The following is a 21657-nucleotide window of genomic DNA, read 5'->3' on the forward strand; positions in this document are numbered from 1 at the left end:
ATGTGTGCATAATCATGTATCTGTATGTTCCAAGTGAGTTTGTTACTGGATAAAAACAATGGGAATGTACTTAAGTGATGGCTGATAGATCTAAAGAAGTGGGCTGTGCCCCCCAAAGCTCATACCACCATCTACTTGTACTGTTAGTCTATAAAGTGCTACCACACCATTTGGTGTTTTTAAAGTTTATTTTAGCTGATACATAAACAGTGTGAGATCACAAGTAACTTTTTTTCATTCCATTCTTTGCCCCTAAGGCATGGCACCTATTTCTTGCCCAGTGGGTGCACATGCCATTTGTGAAACCTTGGTCCCATTTCAGTTATTCCCTAACAAAGAAAGCACCCGCCGTTCTTTGGAAAGCCTGCAAAACAGCAATTCAGCGCCAGCTCAAGAGTCTTACAAACGTTCCCAAAAAGACGCCGGCCCAGAAGAAATGTCAGGACCCAAACGTTTTTTCCCATGCGGAAAGTTATAAGGGCCTGATGAAAAGGGCTCGGGCTGACACCTCGGCGGTAACTGCTGCTGCCTGCTGTATGCCCGGCCGCTGCTCACCTAGCTCCACGCCTCTTTTTTTGGGGGGGTGGGGCCGACGTGGGGCGTCGCCCTTCCCTCCACGCTCTGCTTTGGGACATTTCAATCTTGCCCTTTAGGGCTTTTTAACAGACCCACCGCCTGCTCCCCCAGCTTGGCCCCGCCTCTGTCCGCAGGCCCGTCCCTCCTCCCCCGACCCATTCGACCTCGTGCTTCTCTCTGCCCGCCCCGCTGTCTCCCGGCGTCCCTCCCCACACGCTCGCCCCCGGCGCCCCGCCCCTGCACGCTGGTTCCCGGCGCCGCCCGCGCGTGGGTTCAGAGCCGGCCCGGCCGGGTCCCTCGCTGCCTGGCCGCTGGATTCCCCGCACCTTCTGCGCTGCCGGCGCCATTTTCGGAGGGACGTTCGGCGGGGCGGCGTATGGCGGGGAGTAACGGTGAGTGATCTTACCCAGCAGGCCCTCGCCCCAAGCGCGCTGGCGGGGCTGTGGCTCCGCTCTGAGGCAGGGCAGCACCCCCTGGCCGTGGAGAGCGGTACGGGCGAGTCCCTGCGCTGTAGGCCCGGAGAGGCGGGAGAGCCGAGCGCGCTCCAGCGCCTCCTGCCCCGTGTCCCCAGGGAGACCGGCTGCTGCTGCGAGGCCCGGCCCGCACTAGCCGGGGTTTGCCCCGTGCCGGCCCTGCCAGCGAGCGCTTCCCGCAGGCTGGTTGCGCTCCCGAGCCCGCCTAGCTGTTGGCTGGGGGCTTCTCACGGCCTCGGCGCCAGGGCGGTTGCACCGGCCTAGAAACGTCGCCAAAAGAAACCGCGCCCCGTAGTGGTGTTGTCTGGGTAGGCGAGTTACTCGTGTAGCCCGGCCCCGAGCGTGTAGCCGCGCCGCCGTCTCTGGCTCCAGAACCGTGGGCCCGCTGCAGAGGCGTGGGCAGGGCTGTGAGGGGGCGGCCTGGGGGCGATGCTGCCATAAAGCCCCCGGCAGGTTTGTTTTGGAGTGTGTCAGGTGGAGTCCAGGGGGGCAGGCAAAAGCTCAGTTTTGCCCGTGTTCAGTTTTCTCTGTGCTTGCACTTCAGTGCTTTGTCATTAGAGTTTGGGACCCTTCCGAATTCACGGCCAGGGATTTTTAAAATTAGTTTGACGTTTTAGATATTTACATGGGGAAATTTCAGGGCGTGGCAGTTGTGGGGTTCTGGACAAAAAAGGCAGTCAGAGTGGGATGGTTATTGTAGGAGGGTCATGAGATTGTCACCCTTACTTCTGCCCTGCTGCTGTCAGGTGTGCTGTGTTCAGTGCTGGCTAGCCAGCAAGGAAGGCTGTTAGTCAGGTACCCTGTGCTAAAGCCAGTGCCTTTGCTAGCAGAAGTGAAGGTTGCAGGGTAGGAGGAGGAGAGTTATTATATTGGGGTGTGGGTTTCTCTGATAGTCTATCCTCCGGGTAGGGAGCTGACAGCTGGAGTCACATTCTGAAAGGTGATTAACAGCTAGAGCCACAGCCTTTCTGGAAATGTGTGTTATTAAGCTGGAGCTGCGGTCTCTCTGCAGGGGAGTAGAAAGCGGTGACAGTTGGAGCTCTGTAGGAAGGGGAGGTGACTGCTGGAGCCGCCACCTCCCTGCCTGGGGTGTGTGTATGTGTGACAGATGGAGAAACAGTGTCCCTGCATGGGGGATGAGGGTTGACAGCTGGAGCCACCCAAGCTTCCTGCAGATACGGGGGAAGATCCTGGTTGTGGGTCAGATCCCCTCCAGGAGTGGCACGTGTAAGGGAAGGTGAAATCTCATGTCTCCACATCTCTAGCTGGGACTAGCAGCTAGCATGTTGTGCAAGGCTCCTGGCTGTGTGCCAGATTTCACAAGGGAGATCGGATTCACAGTCTGTGGCATATTTTTCACAGCCAGGTATTTTTGTAGGGGGCCAACCCTTAATTATAGTACAAATTGGACCGCCTTGGTCTGGCACCTTCATAACCTGACTGGTCCCAAATGAGGATATTTGCTGGACCAGTGGAGGTTCCCTGTTATTGGCCTCCCAACTCCTCCCTTCTGCTGGCTGCTTCTGGCTTGTTCCTGGCCCTCTTGCCTCCAGGTTGGCTTGACCAGAGCTTCCTGGGGCTGGAGCTCCATGTCTGCCTCTATTGCTGGAGCTCCACTGCTGCTGCCGGCCTGCTGCCTTAGGAATCGGAGCTCCCTGCCACAGGGCTCCTTTTGAGTCGCTGGTGCTCCTGCTGCACTCCTTGCCTCGTCACCAGACCTCCTATCCCTGGGCTTTGTGGTCCAGCAACATCCATAGTACAGCAAGACTACAGCTGTTGTCAGACTTTAGGGAGGTATAACCTGTATACTGCTATTGGCAGAGCATCCCTAGTGTAGACATGGCCCAAGTCAGTGTCTTCGTTTGCATTTTTTTCATGTTTTAACTAGGGGTGTTAAAATGTGTTTAAGTAACTGTGTAACCGCTGAAATTTTCAGTGGTTACATGGTTACATACGGGGCATGTCAGTCAACTCTGAGGGAGCCAGTGTGCGTGAGCAGCCGGCTTTTGAGCAGTTCCCTGTGCATACCTGCTCTCGCTTCCCTCACTCCCTCCTTAATTAGTGCTTCTGATGCAGAGGCAGCTGCGCAGGGAGAGGGGAGCAGGCAGCTTCCTGAGAGCTGGTATGCCCATTGGCCTTGCTTTTAAGCCAGCTTATTGCGCATACTAGGAGTCTACATACCAGTAGCCAGATAACCATGTATATAGTTTGTACACAGTTACACTTTTGTATCCCTAGTTTTAACACAGGTTGATAACACAATTGTAAATTCTAGGATAAATATAAGAGTCTGGTATAGGGATGTGAAATTGCGTTTAATCAGCGCATCGAGTAGTTGATGGAGTTTCCATCAACTACTCGATTTGTTGATAAGGTGGGAAATTGCAGAGCTGCAACAGGGTTAGCTCCCAGCTCTGCCTTTTAAATGTATTAAGAGTGGACCCCTGCAAAACCCCACTTGTTATACCTTTCTAGCAGGATTGTGAACCATTAATAAGTACTCTCTGAGTATGGTTATCCAGCCAGTTATGCACCCACCTTATAGTAGCCCCATCTAAGTTGTATTTGCCTAGTTTATTGATAAGAATATCATGCGGGACTGTATCAAATCCCTTACTAAAGTCTAGGTATACCACATCCACCGCTTCTCCCTGCTTGGAAAGCTTCTTTCCCTGGCTGCAGAAAACAGAACAATTACAGTCTACTTGTGCAGAGGCTGCAAATGGATTGGGGGGGGAGGTAGTTTTCTGGTTGAATCAAGACATTTGGTAAGGATTTTGGGAGGAAGGGAAAGAATCCCCTGTTGTGAGGAGACATTGTGAGAGGTGAAACACAAGACTTTGGATTAAAGAGTAAGATGATTGTGAAGCTATGTGTTTCCTTGGGAACAGTGCAAGCTGGAGCCTCTGGTAAATTTGTTCTGCAGATGTTATCTTAGGCAGTTAAGAGAGGAGTGACTTGTTTTAGTACCATAAGAGTTCCCTTGGAAAGGACCTGAGGCAGGCTGCATGAGTAGGGGAAGGTGTGCCAGAACATTTGCATGATTACATTTCATACACAGTTTACATAGGTGTTAATGGCTTAAGGTAAGAAAGAAAAAGCATCTTTTTCCAGCATTTTTTGTGTGTTGCAGAGACCTAAAACTCTGGTCTTAATTCTTTTTTAAAAATCCTGTGTTACTAATTTAGAGTTGGCCTCCGTCGGTCAGTTGACCATGGATGACGTATCCTAGTTCTCGTCTTGGTTCGTGTCGAATTGTCTGGGACAGCGTCGGGGACAGCGTCGTTGGTGGCTGAAAAGGCCAATCCGGGACAGGCATTCTTTGCCGCAGAAGTCGCAGCTATAGGTGGTTCCCTGGCTGTTGTTGTTGCGTAACTTCCTGCGGGCTCGCTTTTCTTCTGATGCACGCATCATGTTCGTTTCGCCTGACTTGAGCTGTGTGGTCAGGGTGCCCCTCCACTTTGGGCGGTCTGCTGCGAGGTCTTCCCAGGACTGCGTGTTTATGTCGATGGCTTTCATGTCCCTCTTCACGACATCTTTAAATCGCAGGTTCGGGCGCCCTGTGGTTCTCTTCCCAGATGCCAGTTCCCCGTAGAGGATGTCCTTTGGGATCCTCCCATCCTCCATGCGGCGTACATGGCCAAGCCAACGCAGGCAACGTTGTCGGAGCATGGTGTACATGCTGGGGAGGCCGGCTCGAGTCAGAACTTCGAGGTTGGAGACTTTGTCTTGCCAGGTAATACCCAGGATGCGGCGCAGACCTCGTAGATGGAAGGCGTTCAGTCTCCGCTCTTGTCTCGCGTATGTGGTCCATGTCTCGCTCCCGTACAGCAGGGTGCTGATGACGCAGGCGTTGTACACTGCCATCTTTGTTGCGGTTGTCAGCCTGGGGTTGGTCCACACTCGGGTTGTCAGGCGGGCTAAAGTAGAGGCTGCCTTCCCGATCCTCTTGTCGAGCTCAGCGTCAAGGGAGAGATTATCGGTGATGGTGGAGCCCAAGTACGTGAACTGGTGGACAACATCAAGCTGGTAGTCGTCTACTGTGATGGCTGGTGGAGTGACAGTGTCCTGGCTTAGGACGTTTGTTTTTTTCAAACTGATAGTCAGCCCAAAGTCTTTGCAGGCCATGGAAAAACGGCTCATCAGCGACTGTAGTTCTTCCTGGGTGTGTGTGACGACTGCTGCGTCGTCGGCAAATATCATGTCCCTGATCAGCGTCTCGCGTATCTTCGTCTTGGCTTTGAGGCGAGAGAGATTGAATAGCTTGCCGTCCGATCTGGTGCGGAGGTAGATTCCTTCCGTTGCTGAGCCGAAGGCATGCTTGAGGAGCAGGGCAAAGAAGATCCCAAACAATGTGGGGGCAAGAACGCAGCCTTGCTTGACGCCGCTGCTGATGCTGAAAGGCTCGGAGCAACTGCCGTTAAACTGCACTGTTCCCTTCATGTCTGTGTGGAAGGATTCAATCAAACTCTGCAGTTTTGGTGGGCAGCCGATCTTGTGAAGGATTTTGAAGAGTCCGTCTCTGCTGACCAGGTCAAAGGCTTTGGTGAGATCAATGAAGGAGACGTACAGGGGCATCTGCTGTTCTCTACACTTCTCCTGGAGTTGTCGTAGGGAGAAAATCATGTCTACGGTTGACCGTTCTGCGCGGAAACCACACTGTGACTCCGGGTAGACACGTTCAGCCAGCTTCTGCAGTCGGGTCAAGATGACCTTAGCAAATACTTTGCCTACGATGCTAAGAAGGGAGATGCCTCTGTAGTTGTTGCAATCACTTCTCTCGCCCTTATTCTTGTAGAGGGTGACGATCTTAGCATCCCGCATATCCTGCGGTACGGCTCCTTCTTTCCAGCACTGACAGAGCACTTTGTGAAGAGGGTGCAGTAGGGAACACTTGCACTGTTTCAGCAGGTCTGGAGGAATCTCGTCGCTGCCAGGGGCTTTTCTTGAGGCCAGTTTATCAACAGCCTTGCTGAGCTCTTCTACTGTTGGCTCTGCATCAAGTTCTTCCATTATTGGCAGGCATTCAGTGGCATCTAATGCTGCGGAGGTCACCGTATTCCGTCTGGAGTAGAGGTCAGAGTAGTGTTCCACCCATCTCCCCAACTGTTGTTGCTTGTCGGAGATTATTTCTCCAGTAGATGACTTGAGGGGTGCTGTTTTGCTCTTGGTAGGGCCCAGCGCTTTCTTGATGCCGTCGTACATGCCTCTTGTGTTCCCTGATATGGCTGCTTTCTGGATGTCGTTGCTGAGCTGCTGCCAATATTCGTTCGCACAGTGTCTGGCAACCTGTTGAGCCTTGCTCCTAGTAGCCCTGAGAATTTGTAGGTTCCTCTGGCTTGGTGACCGCTTGTATTCTGCCAGGGCGGCGCGCTTGGCTTCTATGACTGGAATCATCACAGAGGACTTTGCTTCAAACCAGTCGTGCGTCTTTGTGGTCCTCTTTCCAAAGGTTGCCAGGGCAGTGCAGTGCATTATGTTCCGCAGTGTTTCCCACTTTTCCATGGCAGAGTCTCCTGTCTGTGTGGCGTCAAGTTCCTTCTCAAGCGCTTCTGCGAATTTCTGCGTCAGGTCAGGCTGCGACATCTTGCTGACGTCGATGCGAGGATTTCCTTGTTTCCTTGAACGATAAAACCTCTTCGGGTTCAGCCTGATCTTGCAGCACACTAAGGAGTGGTCTGTGTCGCAGTCAGCGCTATGATAAGAGCGTACGTGCAGGACGCAATTGATAGCTGAGCGGCGAACTAGTATAAGGTCCAACTGGTGCCAGTGTTTCGAGCGTGGATGTCGCCAGGAGATCTTATGCTGGGGCTTGGTCTGAAAGTATGAGTTGGTGATGCACAGGTTGTAGAAAGCGCAGAGCTCGAGCAGGCGTTGGCCGTTCTCGTTCATTTTGCCGACGCCAAATTTTCCGAGGCACGAAGGCCATGAGTCATTGTCCGCACCTACTCTGGCATTGAAGTCACCCAGAAGGATGAGTTGTTCCTTGTCGGGGATGCTGTTGATGACAGATGTTAGGTTCTCATAGAACCGGTCTTTAGTTTCCAATGTTGCGTTCAGAGTTGGGGCGTATACGCTGACGAGGGTGATAGGGCCCGTGGTGGTGTTGAGACGAAGGGTGAGGAGTCGTTCTGAGCCATTACTGCCTGGTTCTACCATACTCAGTAGGCTATTTTTCACCGCGAAAGCTACGCCATGCTGTCTGGGCTCGTCTGGGGCCTTTCCCTGCCAGTAGAAGGTGTAGTCTTTTTCTTTCAGAATGCCTGAGTCTGCCAGTCGTGTTTCCTGTAGGGCGGCGATGTCTACGTTCAGCCTCAGAAGTTCGTTGTTGATGACTGCTGTCTTTCGTAGGTCGTCAATGTCCCATACGTCTTCGGAGAGGCCCGTCAACATTGTACGGACATTCCAACATCCCAGTTTAAGAGGTGGTCTCTTTCTCAGTGTTTTGTTGCCTGGTGCGATGGTTGCAGCCTGCCGTTCGGAATATTCCTAATCCCCATGCACCCAGTGAGGAAAGCAGACTGTGGCGGGGCAGTACCTGACTGTCTGGGGGCTGCCCAGCTTGAGGCGGGCGGTAACTGCCCAGTGAGACCCGAAGATCCCTCCCACCGTCGGGAACAACCCCTGGCGCCATGCTCTACGCCAATTGAGCTGTGGCTTATAACCGGTAAACTGTTGCTCCCCGTGTTTCCGCGCTAGTAGCGCTAGCGAGGCTGGAGTGTCCTCTCCAGGGTTGCGAGATATGTTGGTAGTCGGATACTAGCCAGGGCGATGTAATATGGAGGAACAGGCTATTGCCCACGTAGCGGGTCCCCCCTCTCCACGTCGTCGATGGATCCAAAGGAACAGCAGGGCTGCTACAGTTTGGCATCGGCGCCATCGCAGGAGTTGCCAGAGCGAGGCTGCAAGCAGCGTCGAACTGTCTTAGGGACTCCGACTCCGGATTTTTCCTCGAGGTTTACTCCTGAAGCCTTTTCCATGGAAGAATATAGCCGCAAGGCAGCGGAGGTTTAAAATCAGGGTTTTCCTTCCCCTAGATGAACTGCCTTCTAGGCTGACGAGTATCATCTCCCCGAAGCAACTGGTTATAAGGCGCCAGTGACCCGCCTGCGCCCCTTCTCCTGTCAGTTAAAACAGTTCCGCCGGGTTTACAAGCTAAACCGCACGTGAAGGCCAGGAGCTGGACTTGGTTGTCAGAGGCTATTGGAGACGCACGCCGTATAGGGGTACTTTATAGACAGTGGGAGCTTACTAATTAATACATGGTAAATTGTATTGCATTAAGGCCAGATCTTTGCTATTTGGTGGAGTTCTGGCTCTTAGGAGTCAAAAATAGCAAGTACTAGGTGTGATACTAGCTGTTTTGTAGGATGAAACCTTATTTGCAAGATCTTTGAAACATGCATCTGTCTGATAGAAAGGATGATGATACACATACTCCAAGGTCTCAGAGTGGTAGCTGTGTTAGTCTGTAATTAAAAAAACTGAAAAAACAACAATGATTCTGTAGTAACTTAGAGCAGCGTTTCCCAATTTTATTTGGCCACAGAACTCTTTAAAAAAAAAAAAAACGCCTGAGGGAACTGGTCGACCAAAAAAACGCCTGCTTGCCCCTAAGACCGGCTCGAAGCGTGGGGGTGGTGGTGGGGGAGTGATAGGTTCTCGCAGAATCCTTACTTTCACTTTTCAGAACCCCGGGGTTCCGTGGGTCACTATTTGGGAAACACTGCCTTAGAGATTAACAAAAATACATAAATATTCTCATGACCTATTGTGGGCAAAACCTACTTCTTCAGCCTAGGGTAGTGTTAGGTTTTTTTAATTTGATTTCATATTAAATAATTATAAGTATTGCTCCTTGTTAATGATCCCTTATTTTAACATATTTTCTTCCACGCCTATGGATTATTTAACATTTATATTTATTTCTTTTTTTGTATTGGTGTTGGACATAAGGAATTTTAACCACCCAAAAGAAAATTCAGCCCTCGTAAGAATGGAAAAATCTTAGAGGGAGTTTTACTGAAATGTTTTTGGCTTTACTTTTGTTTACAAAATTGAAATTCTCTACAGAAAGCAGACATTTCATAAAAAATTGCATGGGATCAAAAATCCAATTTTTGAGCAAAATAATTTTTGTCCAGTCCCATGACTGGGTTATGTGTCATTATTAACTACTGAAAATAATTAATGTGTGCTCTTTGGATATACAGAATGGGAAGTGACTGTCTAGCAAGGAGTATGGCAGAAAGGGATCTAGGGGTTATAATGGACCACAAGGTGAATATGAGTCAGCAGTGTGATGCTGTTGCAAAGAAAAGCAAACATGATTCTGGGATGCATTAATAGGTGTGTTGTGAGCAAGACCTGAGAAGTCATTCTTCCGTTCTACTCTGCGCTAGTTAGGCCTCAGTTGGAGTATTGTGTCCAGTTCTGGACACCGCATTTCCAGAAAGATGTGGAGAAATTGGAGAGGGTCCAGAGAAGAGCAACAAGAACGATTAAAGGTCTAGAGAACATGACCTATGAAGGAAGGCTGAAAGAATTGAGTTTGTTTAGTTTAGAAAAGAGAAGACTGAGGGGGGACATGATAGCCATTTTCAGGTATCTAAAAGGATGCCATAAGGAGGAAGGAGAAAACTTGTTCATCTTGGCCTCTTAGGATAGAACAGGACACAATGGGCTTAAACTGCAGCAAGGGAGGATTAGGTTGGACATTAGGAAAAAGTTCCTAACTGTCAGGGTCAGGGCCGGCCTTAAGCCGATTCGGGCCCCGCGCTTAAGGGGGCCTCGCGCCCTGCACCCGGAAGTCGGCTCCCTCGGCTTGGCTCCTCCTTACCTGCGCTGCGCTGCGCTTGCTGCCGGCTGCTGCCGCCGTGCGTGCTGTTTGCAGGTGGGTGGGGAGACGCCCGTTCGTGACGTAATGTCATGCCCAGGATTTTAAAACTGAAAAGTGCCATGCCGCTGCTGCGGCGCACGCAGTCCGGCCCCTCAGAAGGTAGGGGAGCGGTGGGAGGGGCAGGGGCTTGGGCTTGGACGGCATTGGCAAGGAAGGGGCTTGAATGGGGGCAGGGGAGAGGAAGAGGCTGGTGCAGAGGGGGTGGGGCTTGTACGGAGGGAAAGTGGGGGAGAGAGGAAGAGGCTTGTGCGGAGGGGGAAGGGGAAGAAAGGGAAGGGTACCAAGAGACAGGCTGGAGGAGAGATAAATGCCAGGGGGCCAAATACAGACAATGAGGAAAAGGGCACGAGGGGAGGTGTCAGTGGGAGTGGGGACAGGCTGTTGTGGGGTGAGGAGAGGAGAAGGGAAGGGCATAGGGGCTAGAGGAGAATGTGCTGGGAGAATGCTTGGAAGAAGGGGTGGGCATGAGAGGTGGGGATGGAGCAAGGCATGTGTGAGGGCACAGAGGTGTGAGGGGAACGGGGGCAGAGAGTGGTGAGGGGATGGGCAACAGGGAAAAAGAGGGCAATGGGCAGGGGCAGTGAGGGAAAGGGGAGGCATGAAGAAGGTACAGGGCTAAGGGAAGGTGCAGGTACCAGGGGATTCTGGGCGTGAAGCAGAAGGGCAGACACCTCCAAGGGAGGGACCAGCAGCAGAGGAGAGGCAGGGCAGGAGTGTAGAGGGAGATGTTAGAAGAGGAGTAGCTCACATGATCGGAGTGGGCACAGGGGGGAGAGAGAGGCTGGTGGAGGGGGGCAGGTTGCAGGAGGGCTGAGGGCAGTGAGAAGGGCAGGAGTCAGGACAGCAGAGGAGGGTGTGTAGTTGGGGAGCATCAGGCACCAGGGGAGATGATGGAGCAAGGAGAGGAGACATGACAGCAGAGAGAAAAGGTAAAGGTTTATAAAATATTTATTAATAACATGGTATGCTGCCCATGGCCAGTTTGTTTGCGCCCCATGGTGCAGTTTGGGTTTATGTGGGGATCAACACGTGGCCGGCGAGTGGGAGCCAAAACAAAAAATTAGTCAATGTAATGATCTTCTGTTGATGTGTGTTTTAGTAGCTAAATTCTTGCACTGTCATTGCTCATGAAAAGTGCTGTCACATGGGTAGAAATCGGGTAAATATTGCATTTTATTAATATCAGCAGAACTGACTTAAATGGGGCCTGTGTGTTGTGTAGTTTTGCCTTAATCTTTGTATTCATGCTTCTCAGTGTGAGAGAAGCTTTTGTATATATTTGATTGCATATGTAACCACACTTAAGTTGAGGCTCTCAGCATGTTCTGTAAGTATCAGTGTGGCCCCTGGGGCTTCCAAAGTTGAGTTCCCCTAGCTCATCCCTGACAGGTGTCTGTCTAACTTGGTCTTAAATATCTGCAATTTAAACCCATTGCTTCTCATCCTAATCTCAGAGGCCAAGCAGAACAATTTTTCTTCCTCCTCCTTATGATACTCTTTTAGATACTTGAAAGCTGCTCTCATGTCCCTTTTCGGTCTTCTCTTTTCCAAGGTAAAAAAGGCCAGTTTCTTAAACCTTGCCTCATAGCTCATGTTCTCTAGACCTTTCATCATTTGTGTTGATCTTCTCTGGACTTTCTCCAGTTTCTCCACGTTTCCTGAAATGTGGCGCCCAGAACTGGACATGACACTCCAGCTGTGGCCTAATATAGATGGCTTATTCCCTGCCTAGGGGACATGAGACTGGGCGGGTTAATTTCCAATCCTCCTATTTATTCCTTTCCTAAGCCAGGAGGGCACAGTAGTTCTGATGGGGGTTAGAGAGGGGATGGAAGCCAGATCCAAGTTCAATGAGCCTTGGCAAGTGGGCCCATTGAAAGGAGACTGGACCTGTGGATGCCTTGGGGCTCAGCAGCAAGGGCCTGCTTTGGGAAGCCCCATCTTTGGAGGTGAATGGGGCAGCATTGAGATACCACACAGAAGCAGGCGCCACAGACACTGGGTATGTCTAGACTACATGCCTCTGGCGACAGAGGCATGTAGATTAGGCTACCGGACATAGTAAAATGAAGCGGCGAGGAGGCATACCTGGGTGGTCGACAAATACCTTTATGTCGGCAGGGGAGCGTCCAGACTATCGCGCTGAGCCGACAAACAGCTGATCAGCCATGTACATTTAAATGAAGCAGCGATTATTTAAATCGCCGCTTCATTTTACTATGTCCGGTAGCCTAATCTACATGCCTCTGTCGCCAGAGGCATGCAGTCTAGACGTACCCTAACTTCATATTCATAGGACGGCTCTCACAGATCTTGCACATGCATAAGATGATAGATCTGCAGGAGGGGGGGCAGTGGCATAGTGAGGGGGCCAAAGGGGCCAGTTGCCCCTGGGAGAAAAATAATATAAAATTCAGCTAAAAATAGATGTCACACATTTTAAAAAGGAATACCATATATCCTGCCTTTTGTCTCTTTAGGTCCCAAGTTAAAATTTTCAAAAGCACATGAGTGACTAAAATATTTTTTGATAATTGGACTTGGAAATCTAAGCTCAGATTTTCAAAGGTAATTAAGCTCCTAAAGAGACAGATGCCATCTCGGATCTTCAAAGATATCTATCTGATCTTTACACAGCTTTGAAAATCTGGTCAGAAGTGTCCTAGTTAGTTTTGAACGTGAGATGTAGGAGCCCAGTCCTAATTCCTTCAGGCTTTTTTTTTTTTTAATTTCAACATTTATCTACACTAATTCCCCTCCTTTCTCTTTCACTATCCAATAAATGCATGGATCAAAATTATAGGTGCTTTGTGACTATGCTGACTTGAGAGTGGAAAGATTTCATATTGTCATGTGCGATTCCTGGTAACCCATTTCAAATATGAAAAACTAGGTTGATACCTGTTCATATCAGGAGCTGTTGAATTCAGTTTACCATTTGCAGTATCTCATTAGGATGTTTAGTGGAGAAGATACTATTTTTTAAAATTTATTTATACTGTGGGCTCACAAGAATTCCTCCATTGTTTTACCATGAGTCTCAAAACATTTGGTGTTTTTCTAAAGACCTGGAGTCAATTGATTATGTAGGAATCTCAGCTTTCATTTAAAAAAAGTTCCTATATTTCTGGGCCTTACAGTGAAGGAGGAAAGCTTTAAAACACGAACCCTAAATACTCAAGAAACAAAAGGCCAATAAAAATCCAACATGTATTATTTTTAAAATATCTTATGATTTGTAGACCATTCTCATAACTTTGTGTAGGCATTCCTTGTGATTTTTGGGTTGGCAATACTGCTCTTTGATTGGTGAATTTAGAGAGGTCTCTCCCTTCAGTTTCCCTTTCCACCTTCCTTTTTTGTCACAGGTCATCAGAGAATCATAGAGACAATGGAGAGTAGGGTGAGTCCATGACTATGGTTAATGACTGGTCAGGGTGACTAACTATTATCAGCCAGTGGTCTGAATGAGCTATCTACTGCCATCTGTTAATCAACTGTAGGAAAAGGCTTCACGAGCAGACATTATTTATATAGACATACCTACTTTGCCACAGAGATCAGTAGACACACTTGCTGTGTCAGGGTTCTCAATTTTGGCTCTTTTGGGTCGAAATTCACTTAAGACTTTGAGCTGGGAGAATGAAATGTTGTAATCCATATTATATGATTAAGAGGTAAAAGACCTGAACTTAATATGACCTGTCTTAGAATCTACCATAACTTGAACACTAAGCAGAGGATAGTGAGTCACATCTAACTGAAAGTCACAGAAGATGGAAACAGGTTTTATTTCTGGTGGTGTAGAGTCTATTTGGGAGTCCTCAGTTATATCTGACACTTTACATCCAGTGTTTAAAGGCAGAGCTGACTAGAGTCCTTGTCTTGTCTCAGTGATCACTTGAGCAAAAATCATTGATAAAATCTTGTGTAGACTGACCTTGGACTCAACATGCAGGCAATATGTGTTGAAGGGTAGTGCAAAGGAGGCAATGGTGGTGAGGTACCATGTTACCTAGTGAAATCAGTGGTGCTGAAATCATTAAGGACTGGAATTTGACCACAGAACTGACACTTTCTTAACAAAGACTCAATTTTTGCTATTTAAAAAGTAAATCGATGTAACAGAAAACTGCAACACTCTCTGGTAACTTTTTAAAAATCAAGCTTTTAACTTTATTGAAAAGACTGGATAGTTTGCAATTGAAAATATTTGACCTACACTTAAGGCAACTGATTTAATTTTGTGTAAAATTTTGTGCAAAATTAAGTAAAGGATGGCATTATTTTACATGTTCAGCTATATTGATATACATTTTGATCAGATCTACTTCTGATGTGATATTTGTGAGTGGCTGTGGTTTGTTGTGTGAGTGCATTTTTTTTTCCGATCAACAAAAAATCTTGGGGGGGGGGCGCCCTGTTCGAATTGGTCCCCGCACTTGCTAAGGCCGGCCCTGGTCAGGGTAGTCAAACACTGGAATAAATTGCCCAAGGAGGTTGTGGAATCTCCATCTAATGTCTATCAGGGATCGTCTAGACAGTATTTGGTCCTGCCATGAGGGCAGGGAACTGGACTCGATGACCTCTCGAGGTCTCTTCCAGTCCTAGTATTCTATGATTATCGTAATACTGTTCTAAAGGAATTTTACAGTGGAAAAGCAGTATTATTTAAATGAGACTAAATATTAGTAGTCATGAGTTCTGGTTCCTGTTCCTTTTTCTTACTGATTCACTGACTGACCTTTCCACTTAACTTATCTGTGCATAAATTTCCCTATCTGTAAAATTAGGTTAATAGCATTTTGCTTAATGTGATATTGTAAATAGGGATGTCAGCCATCAGGTGACTACATGAATAACTGATAAGTCTGAGTTTATTGGTTAATCCTGTTGACTACACACACTCCCCTGCCTCGCTGTGTGGTGGGGAATGAGGAGTAGAATCTGGTGCCTGTGAGGAGCTGGCTTTTAAGCCGGCTCCCCATGAGCACTTGATCCTGTGGAACTGCCCTCCTCTCTCCACCCCACACTGTCGTGTCTGGACAGGCAGCAGCGCTAAGGGTGGAGGAAGCGCTGATACAGAGGCAGCAGCATGGGATGGCAGGGGGCTCCCCGGGAGTGGGTCCAAGAACTCACTGGCAGCTGCCCCCGCCATCAGGGACTATTGAAGAGTTGTGTAACTGCTCAAATTGGATGAGGTTACACGACTACTTCAATTACTTGCTATCTAACATCCCTAGTTGTAAGGTTTACTTAATGTTTCGAAAGTGCTTTGAAAATGTGTACAAAAGAGTCTACATACATGAAAAATATGTTGACAATAAGAAAATATATTACAAAAGGTATGTAAAGTGAATAGAATAGTAAAATCATAAGACTGGAAGGGTCAAGAATCCTCATAGTCCAGTACGCTTCAATCAGGGCAAATCTAAGTTTTTATGTAGACCATCCTTGGTGGCTGTTGATTTAATCTGTTCTTTATAGAATCTGTCATTGGAGAGTTCTGTCTCCTTGTGCAATTCATTCCATTGCTTAATTGCCCAGACAGATAGGAAGTTTTTCTTCTGTCTAACATAAAAAGTTGTTACAAGGAGGGAGGTTTATGTACTTGAAAACTGTTCATGTCCTCTCTGTCTTCTCTTCTCTTGACTAAACAAACTCATTTTCTTCAGTTCTTTATACACAGAGCCATTCCCACCTATTGGACAGCTGCCTTGGACCCCAGGCTTTGGGGGCAGGGGGGTTCCACAGGGCCCAGGGCGACCTGGAGATTTACCGGGAGGCCTGCCCCTTCATTCACCAGATGTGATGGGAGCTGCAGGAAGTGGAGTGACCCAACTCCAGACTGCTCCGCTCCATCATTTTCCAGCTGGGTTACTCCACTTCTCAGCAGTGACAGGAAATGGAGCGTCCCAGTCCCAGCCTGCTTCACACCCCAGAGTAATGCAGCTGGGAGCCAAGCTCAGGGCAGCACATCAGATTGGGACCAAATTTCTGTGCTTCCCGCCGCGATGGTGAGTCCAGCCCCTGCTGCCAGCACCAGACCCTCCCAACCCCAGTAACAGTAATCCCATGGGTCATGTTGCTTGGGGAGGAGTTTTGGGAGTAGGGGTGGTGCAGTAGGGTGGAGCAGGGGTGGAAAGGGGCAGGGCTTGGGGAAAGAGGTGGTGTGGGCAGAAGCGGGGGTCTCCGGGGCCCCATGCCCCTCTGCGGATGGTACTATTCATAGCACCTGTTTCCTAGAACTTTAATCATTTTTGTTGCTCTTGTCTGGACTTTTTCTAATTTGTCGACATCATTCCTGAAATGTGACACCCAGATTAAAGGCAGTACTCCATCTGAAGCCTAATCAGAAGAGAGTAGAGCACCATTATTTTTTGTATCTTACAACAGTCCTGCTAATATCCCCCCAGAATGTTTGCTTCCCCCCCCATCACTGTTGCACTGTTGATTCATTTAGTGTGTGATCCACTGTGTTGCCTAGATCCCTTTCCATAGTAGTCCTTCCTGGACTTCATTTCTCACTTTTTGTGTGTGCAACTGATTATTCCTTCCTAATTGGAACACTTTGCATTTGTTCCTACTGCATTTCATCCTGTTTACTTCAGAAGATTTCTCCAGTTTCTGTAGATCATTTTGAATTTTAATCCCATCCAAAGCTCTTGCAACCCCTCTTAGCTTGGTATTGTCTGCAAACTTTATAAATGTATATACAGATTTATAATTAATTGAGAGACCATCAGTTTACTTTGTATTTCATGTATTTTGAGTATCTGAATTTTAAAATAAAATTACACACCCAACTCCTAAAATAATGCTGAAAAGAGCCAGCCACAAACTTCAACTGTGTTGGACAGAAATTTCTTCTGATCCCTGTGGAACCCCACTTGTTACGCCATTCCAGCATGATTGTGAACCATAAATAACTACTCTCTGAAAATGATTATCCAGCCAGCTATGCACCTACTTTACAGTATGTCCATCTGGGCTGTATTTCCCTAGCTTATTGATAAGAAGGTCATACGAAATAGTACATGCTTTACTAAAATCTAGATATACCATGTCCACCACTTCTCTCTTATCTTTAAGGCTGATTTCCGATAAGGAGGTCATACGAAATAGTAAATGCTTTACTAAAATCTAGATATACCATGTCCACCACTTCTCCCTTATCTTTAAGGCTGATTTCGTATCAAATAAAGTTATCTGATCGGTTTGACATGATTTGTCCTTTACAAAATGCATGCTGGCTGTTACCTATCACCTTATGTTTTTCCAGATGTTTGCAGGTGAATTCCTTAATTACTTGCTCCATTTTCTTTCCTGGCACAGAAATTAAACTGATTTGTCTGTAGTTTCCTGGGTTGTTCTTATTTTCCTTTTTATAGATGGGCACTATATTTGCCCTTTTCCACTCTTCTGGTATCTCTCTTGCCTTCCATGACTTTTCAAAGATGGTAGCTAAAGGCTCAGATACTTCCTCTATCATCTCCTTGAGTATTCTAGGATGCATTTCATCAGGCCCTGGTTACTTGCAGACATCTAACTTTTCTAAGTAATTTTTAACTTGTTCCTTCTTATTTTATCTTCTAAACCTACCCCCTTCCCACTAGCATTCAGTATGTTGGGCATTCCTTTATCATCAGACTTCTTGGTGAAGATTGAAAAGAAGAAGTCATTAAGCACCTCTGCCATTTCCAAGTTTCCTGTTATTGCTCAGTGAAGAGGGAGAAACAATAAAGGGAATAGAAGGTGGCTTGTTATGGAATAAAACTGAGGTGAAGAGACTAGAAGAAAAGGTGACAGGGAGGGTTGGTGCAAGTAGCTAATCATCAGAGAAAGTCCAGTCAAAACTGTAGGAAGTCTTTGCATGTCTAAAGGTTTGTTTTTTGGCTGCTGCTGCTTCTTCCTGGAATCTTAGGCTGGCAGCTCTGTGTATTTTTTTTTTCTCCAAGGCCACGTGATGGGGAAGGGCATACGGGGACATAACACCCCTGAAGTGAGGACCTAGCATCCCTGGAGTTGGTCTCCCTTCCACATTTGTGTGTGTTGGGGGAGGGGTGACCCTGGATGGACCATATTTTACCCCTATTTCCCTGCTGCAGTGCAGCAGTTCCTGTTTTAGCTACCCTCTGGAGTCTTTGGCTGGCTCTTCCCTGCAATTTTTCTCCAAGGCCACACTAAAACACTTAATAATTATAATTTTTTTTCTTCACAGAATATTGAATCATGTTTGTTCCAAGGTCTCTGAAAGTCAAGAGAAATGCTGATGATGAGCAAAGCTGTGCATTAAAAAAAGAAAAGTTGTCTTCTGGAGAACCCTCGTTAGTGGAGACCACAGACTTAAGAGATGTTAAGGGATCTATAAAAGATACTTCTGCGTCAGAATGCCATGTATATAAAGCAGTACAAGAATGCACAGAGCTACGCATGTCTCCAGATTCAGATTTCCCCTTTGCTGTCGAATCTTTGGGAAGTGACAACCAAAATGTAGAAGAAGACATTTCCTCTGTGGATGAACCCATTAAATCTTTCAGCAAATCCCAACGGTGGGCAGAACCGGGAGAACCTAAATGTGTTGTTTGTGGTCGTTATGGAGAATATATTTGTGATAAAACAGATGAAGATATTTGTAGCTTGGAATGTAAAGCCAAACATCTTTTACAAGCTAAAGAAAAGGAAGAAAGTTTAAACTCTGACAGTCTTGTGAAAATAGAATCGAAACCAGAAGCTCCTTTGCCCATCACCCTTTATGCCTATAAAGAACATTCCTTTATTTTAAGCCTGCAAGATGACCAGATCAAGAACCTTAAATTGCAATTAGGTATTGCTGTCCATGGTGATGGAGTTACAAGACCTATTTTAGAATTTGAACACTGTGGTTTTCCTGAAACTTTAAACTATAATTTAAAAAATTCAGGCTATGAAGTTCCAACCCCTATCCAGATGCAAATGATTCCTGTTGGACTTTTGGGAAGGGATATTGTGGCCAGTGCAAACACAGGCTCTGGAAAAACTGCAGCTTTCCTGCTTCCAGTTATTGTTAAAGCCTTGGAAGAGGTAATTGATGTTTAGAGAGGTAATTAAAGTTTAAGTATATACTCAGAAAGAGGTGAGAATCTTAATGACTCCACAGTTCTCAGTGTAATTACAAATGGCAGTCATTTGTATTGAAGCTCACTAGTTTATTTTTTTAATCCCACTCCCCAGCACTGTGACCATTTTCTGTTTGGCAGAAAATAGTTTGTTCATGAGCATTAATGTACTTGCAGTTTCATTTTGTTCACAAAAAGTAATCTATTGGAAAGACATTTCTGGTGGGTTTTTTCCAATTTTGTAGTTTTCCTTTTCCCAGTAACTCAGTAATTCATTGCTAATATCCCAGCATGCATCATTCTGTGAAATCATAAATACCACCAGGGCATTACAGACATCCTAATAGTCTTGTGATATCACAGATGAATTCAGGCTGTGATGTCTTCAGCTAAACAGCAAATATCCAGAGGAACTCGGAGGATAAAATAATTTTGAAAAGTTAGGTAAAACTTATTTCTGCACTGATTGCTCCTCATAACGTCATCAAAAGGGGCCCATCAGCAGGGTTGCCTCTAAGCTGCACAGCTGCCTGGTAAGACCTGTGCAGGGGCTCAGGGCTGCTGTACACAGAGCTGCTGCGACATCTCCCTGCTGGGTCCAGAGGAACGCACTCTGCCAGTCATGGCAATCCCAGCTGGGGCTGGAGGAGCACATTTCTCTGCTGGTCACGGCAGTTCCTTGCTGGAGCTGGCAAAGCATGCTTCTCCCCTAGCTGCAGCAGCTCCATTTAAATCAAAGCGTCTCAGTAACTCAAGAAGTGTGTTTTTTGTCTTTAATACATTATGGTTTGTTTATCTTCTGGTGACTTTGCGAGTGACATATGGAAAACTTTGTCTCAATAACTTGTTAATTTTTACGATGATAAAGTTTGGCTATTATTGGCTGGGAAATGGCTTCACTTTTTCAAGTAATTGGTGACAGCTTAGGGTTTGATGACCCAGAATGCTCAGAGTCACCATAGTTCTTTGAGTATTACCTTTATGGGTACTCCACTTCAGTGGCACATGTGCCTCTCAATCAGAGCTTTTCAGTTAGTAATGTTCTTTCAACCTGTGCATGTGCCTTCGGCTCCTTTGCTAGACACACAGGCTGTATAGATGTATGCTAGCAAACTGGCCTTCAGTTCTTTCTCAACTGCCTCAGCCTGAGAAGGCATCTTAAGTGTGTCTGCTTCAAGCATGCTGCTTCATCTTTTCTATTTTTTTCTATAGTTGACCAAATAATTAGTATAGATAAACCTAGATAAGAAGTGAGAGCGTTGTTCTTCTTCCTCTCCCTCTTCCCAATAGTCACATGGAAGAGTCTTATCAAGTGGAAACCAACCCACTCTAACTTCCATATGGGGCCCCCAAGTGGCCACACTGGGACTTCTGGGATGCTTATTGGCAGCAGTTTGCAGAGCACTTATATCAGTGGTTCCCAACCTTTTGGGGCTGCTGGGCGCCCGGGGAGCGGGGCCGCGCATGCACAGTGGTCACGGGGGCGGGGCTGCCCATGTGCCCCGGGGCCGGCACCGCGCATGTGCCGTACGCCCGGGGCAGGGGCCACTCATGTGCTGCGCTTGGGGCTGGCACCACGCATGCTCTGCGTGCCGAGGGCGGGGCCGGCCCAGATCATTTGGCGGGTGTTCATAAATGCCCTGGCGGGCGCCATGGCAGAAACCACTGATCTATATTGTTTCATGGGAAGGCTAAAGTAGCACAGCCCTCTTTTTCCCCCACACGCACAGAGACCTTTGAAGACCAGGAATCCAGGGTGCTTAAAGAGGTCACCCCTCAAACACTCTTCTCTGGATGTGGTGGTTATACCTCCACCACCATCCGTTGCCAGAGATTTTCAGCAATTTCAAGATGTCCTAAAAAGGCCAGCAAATATCTCTTCAAATCAGGGATTGACAGTACAAACAGTTAGATATCCTGTGGTTAGCAACAGCTTCCAGGGTGGCATTACTCATTAACAAGATATTCCTAGACCCATCTAATAAAAATGTATGTCAGACACCTGTCTCTGTTCTCACTATATGTAAATAGGCAGGTAAATAGTACAGGTTGGACATCTCTTATCAGCACCTGAGCGGTCCCAAACGAGGGAATTTGCCTGACGAGAGATGGTTTCCTGCCACAGGCCCCAGCTGCTGACTCTACCAGCGTGAGGCAGAGGGACTCGCTCTAGCCCCTGCCGGGTTGCCTGCTGGGTCGCTGACACTACTGCTGCTGCTGCAGCCAGACTGCCTGCCTGGCTCCAGCAGCCTGTGCTACCACGGGTTGCTGGGGGCTGGCTCTGGCCCTGATTGGGCTGCTAGTCCCAGCCCTGCGGGCTCTGACCCCACTTCTGTGGGCTACCCAGTGCTCTGGCCCCACGCTGCCATGGACTGCTGGGACTTTCTCCAGACCCTCTGCTGTGGGCCACTGAGAGCACAGGCTCCTGCCTCACTGCAGCCCATAGACTCTGGCCCTGCTTCTGTGGGCTGTCCAGGGCTCCAGCTCCATGTTGCTGGGGGCTGCCACCAGCCCCCGACTTGGTCCCGTTTTAACAGGCTGCCCAGGGCTCTGGCTCTGGCTCTGGCCCCGGCCCCCCCACTGCCACAAACTGTCACCAGCTTGATCCTGT

At 47.8% G+C, this 21657-nt stretch overlaps 1 protein-coding gene across 2 annotated transcripts in view; it reads left to right on the plus strand.

Annotated features, from left to right (window-relative positions):
* Positions 1–581: 581 nt before the first annotated feature.
* The window catches only part of DDX59 (DEAD-box helicase 59), a 29153-nt gene continuing 8077 nt past the window's right edge, over positions 582–21657 (plus strand). The window contains exons 1-3 of one of the 2 annotated variants that reach the window (XM_075936678.1): positions 582–968; positions 15624–15965; positions 18170–19011. In XM_075936678.1, coding sequence (XP_075792793.1) covers positions 18181–19011 — 831 coding nt within the window. In that variant the 5' untranslated portion in view covers positions 582–968; positions 15624–15965; positions 18170–18180. The remainder of the gene's footprint in view (positions 969–15623; positions 15966–18169; positions 19012–21657) is intronic. The other variant, XM_075936677.1, reaches the window with a different exon arrangement.

This window comes from Pelodiscus sinensis, chromosome 9 (assembly GCF_049634645.1).
Source record: "Pelodiscus sinensis isolate JC-2024 chromosome 9, ASM4963464v1, whole genome shotgun sequence".
NCBI lineage: Eukaryota > Metazoa > Chordata > Testudines > Trionychidae > Pelodiscus > Pelodiscus sinensis.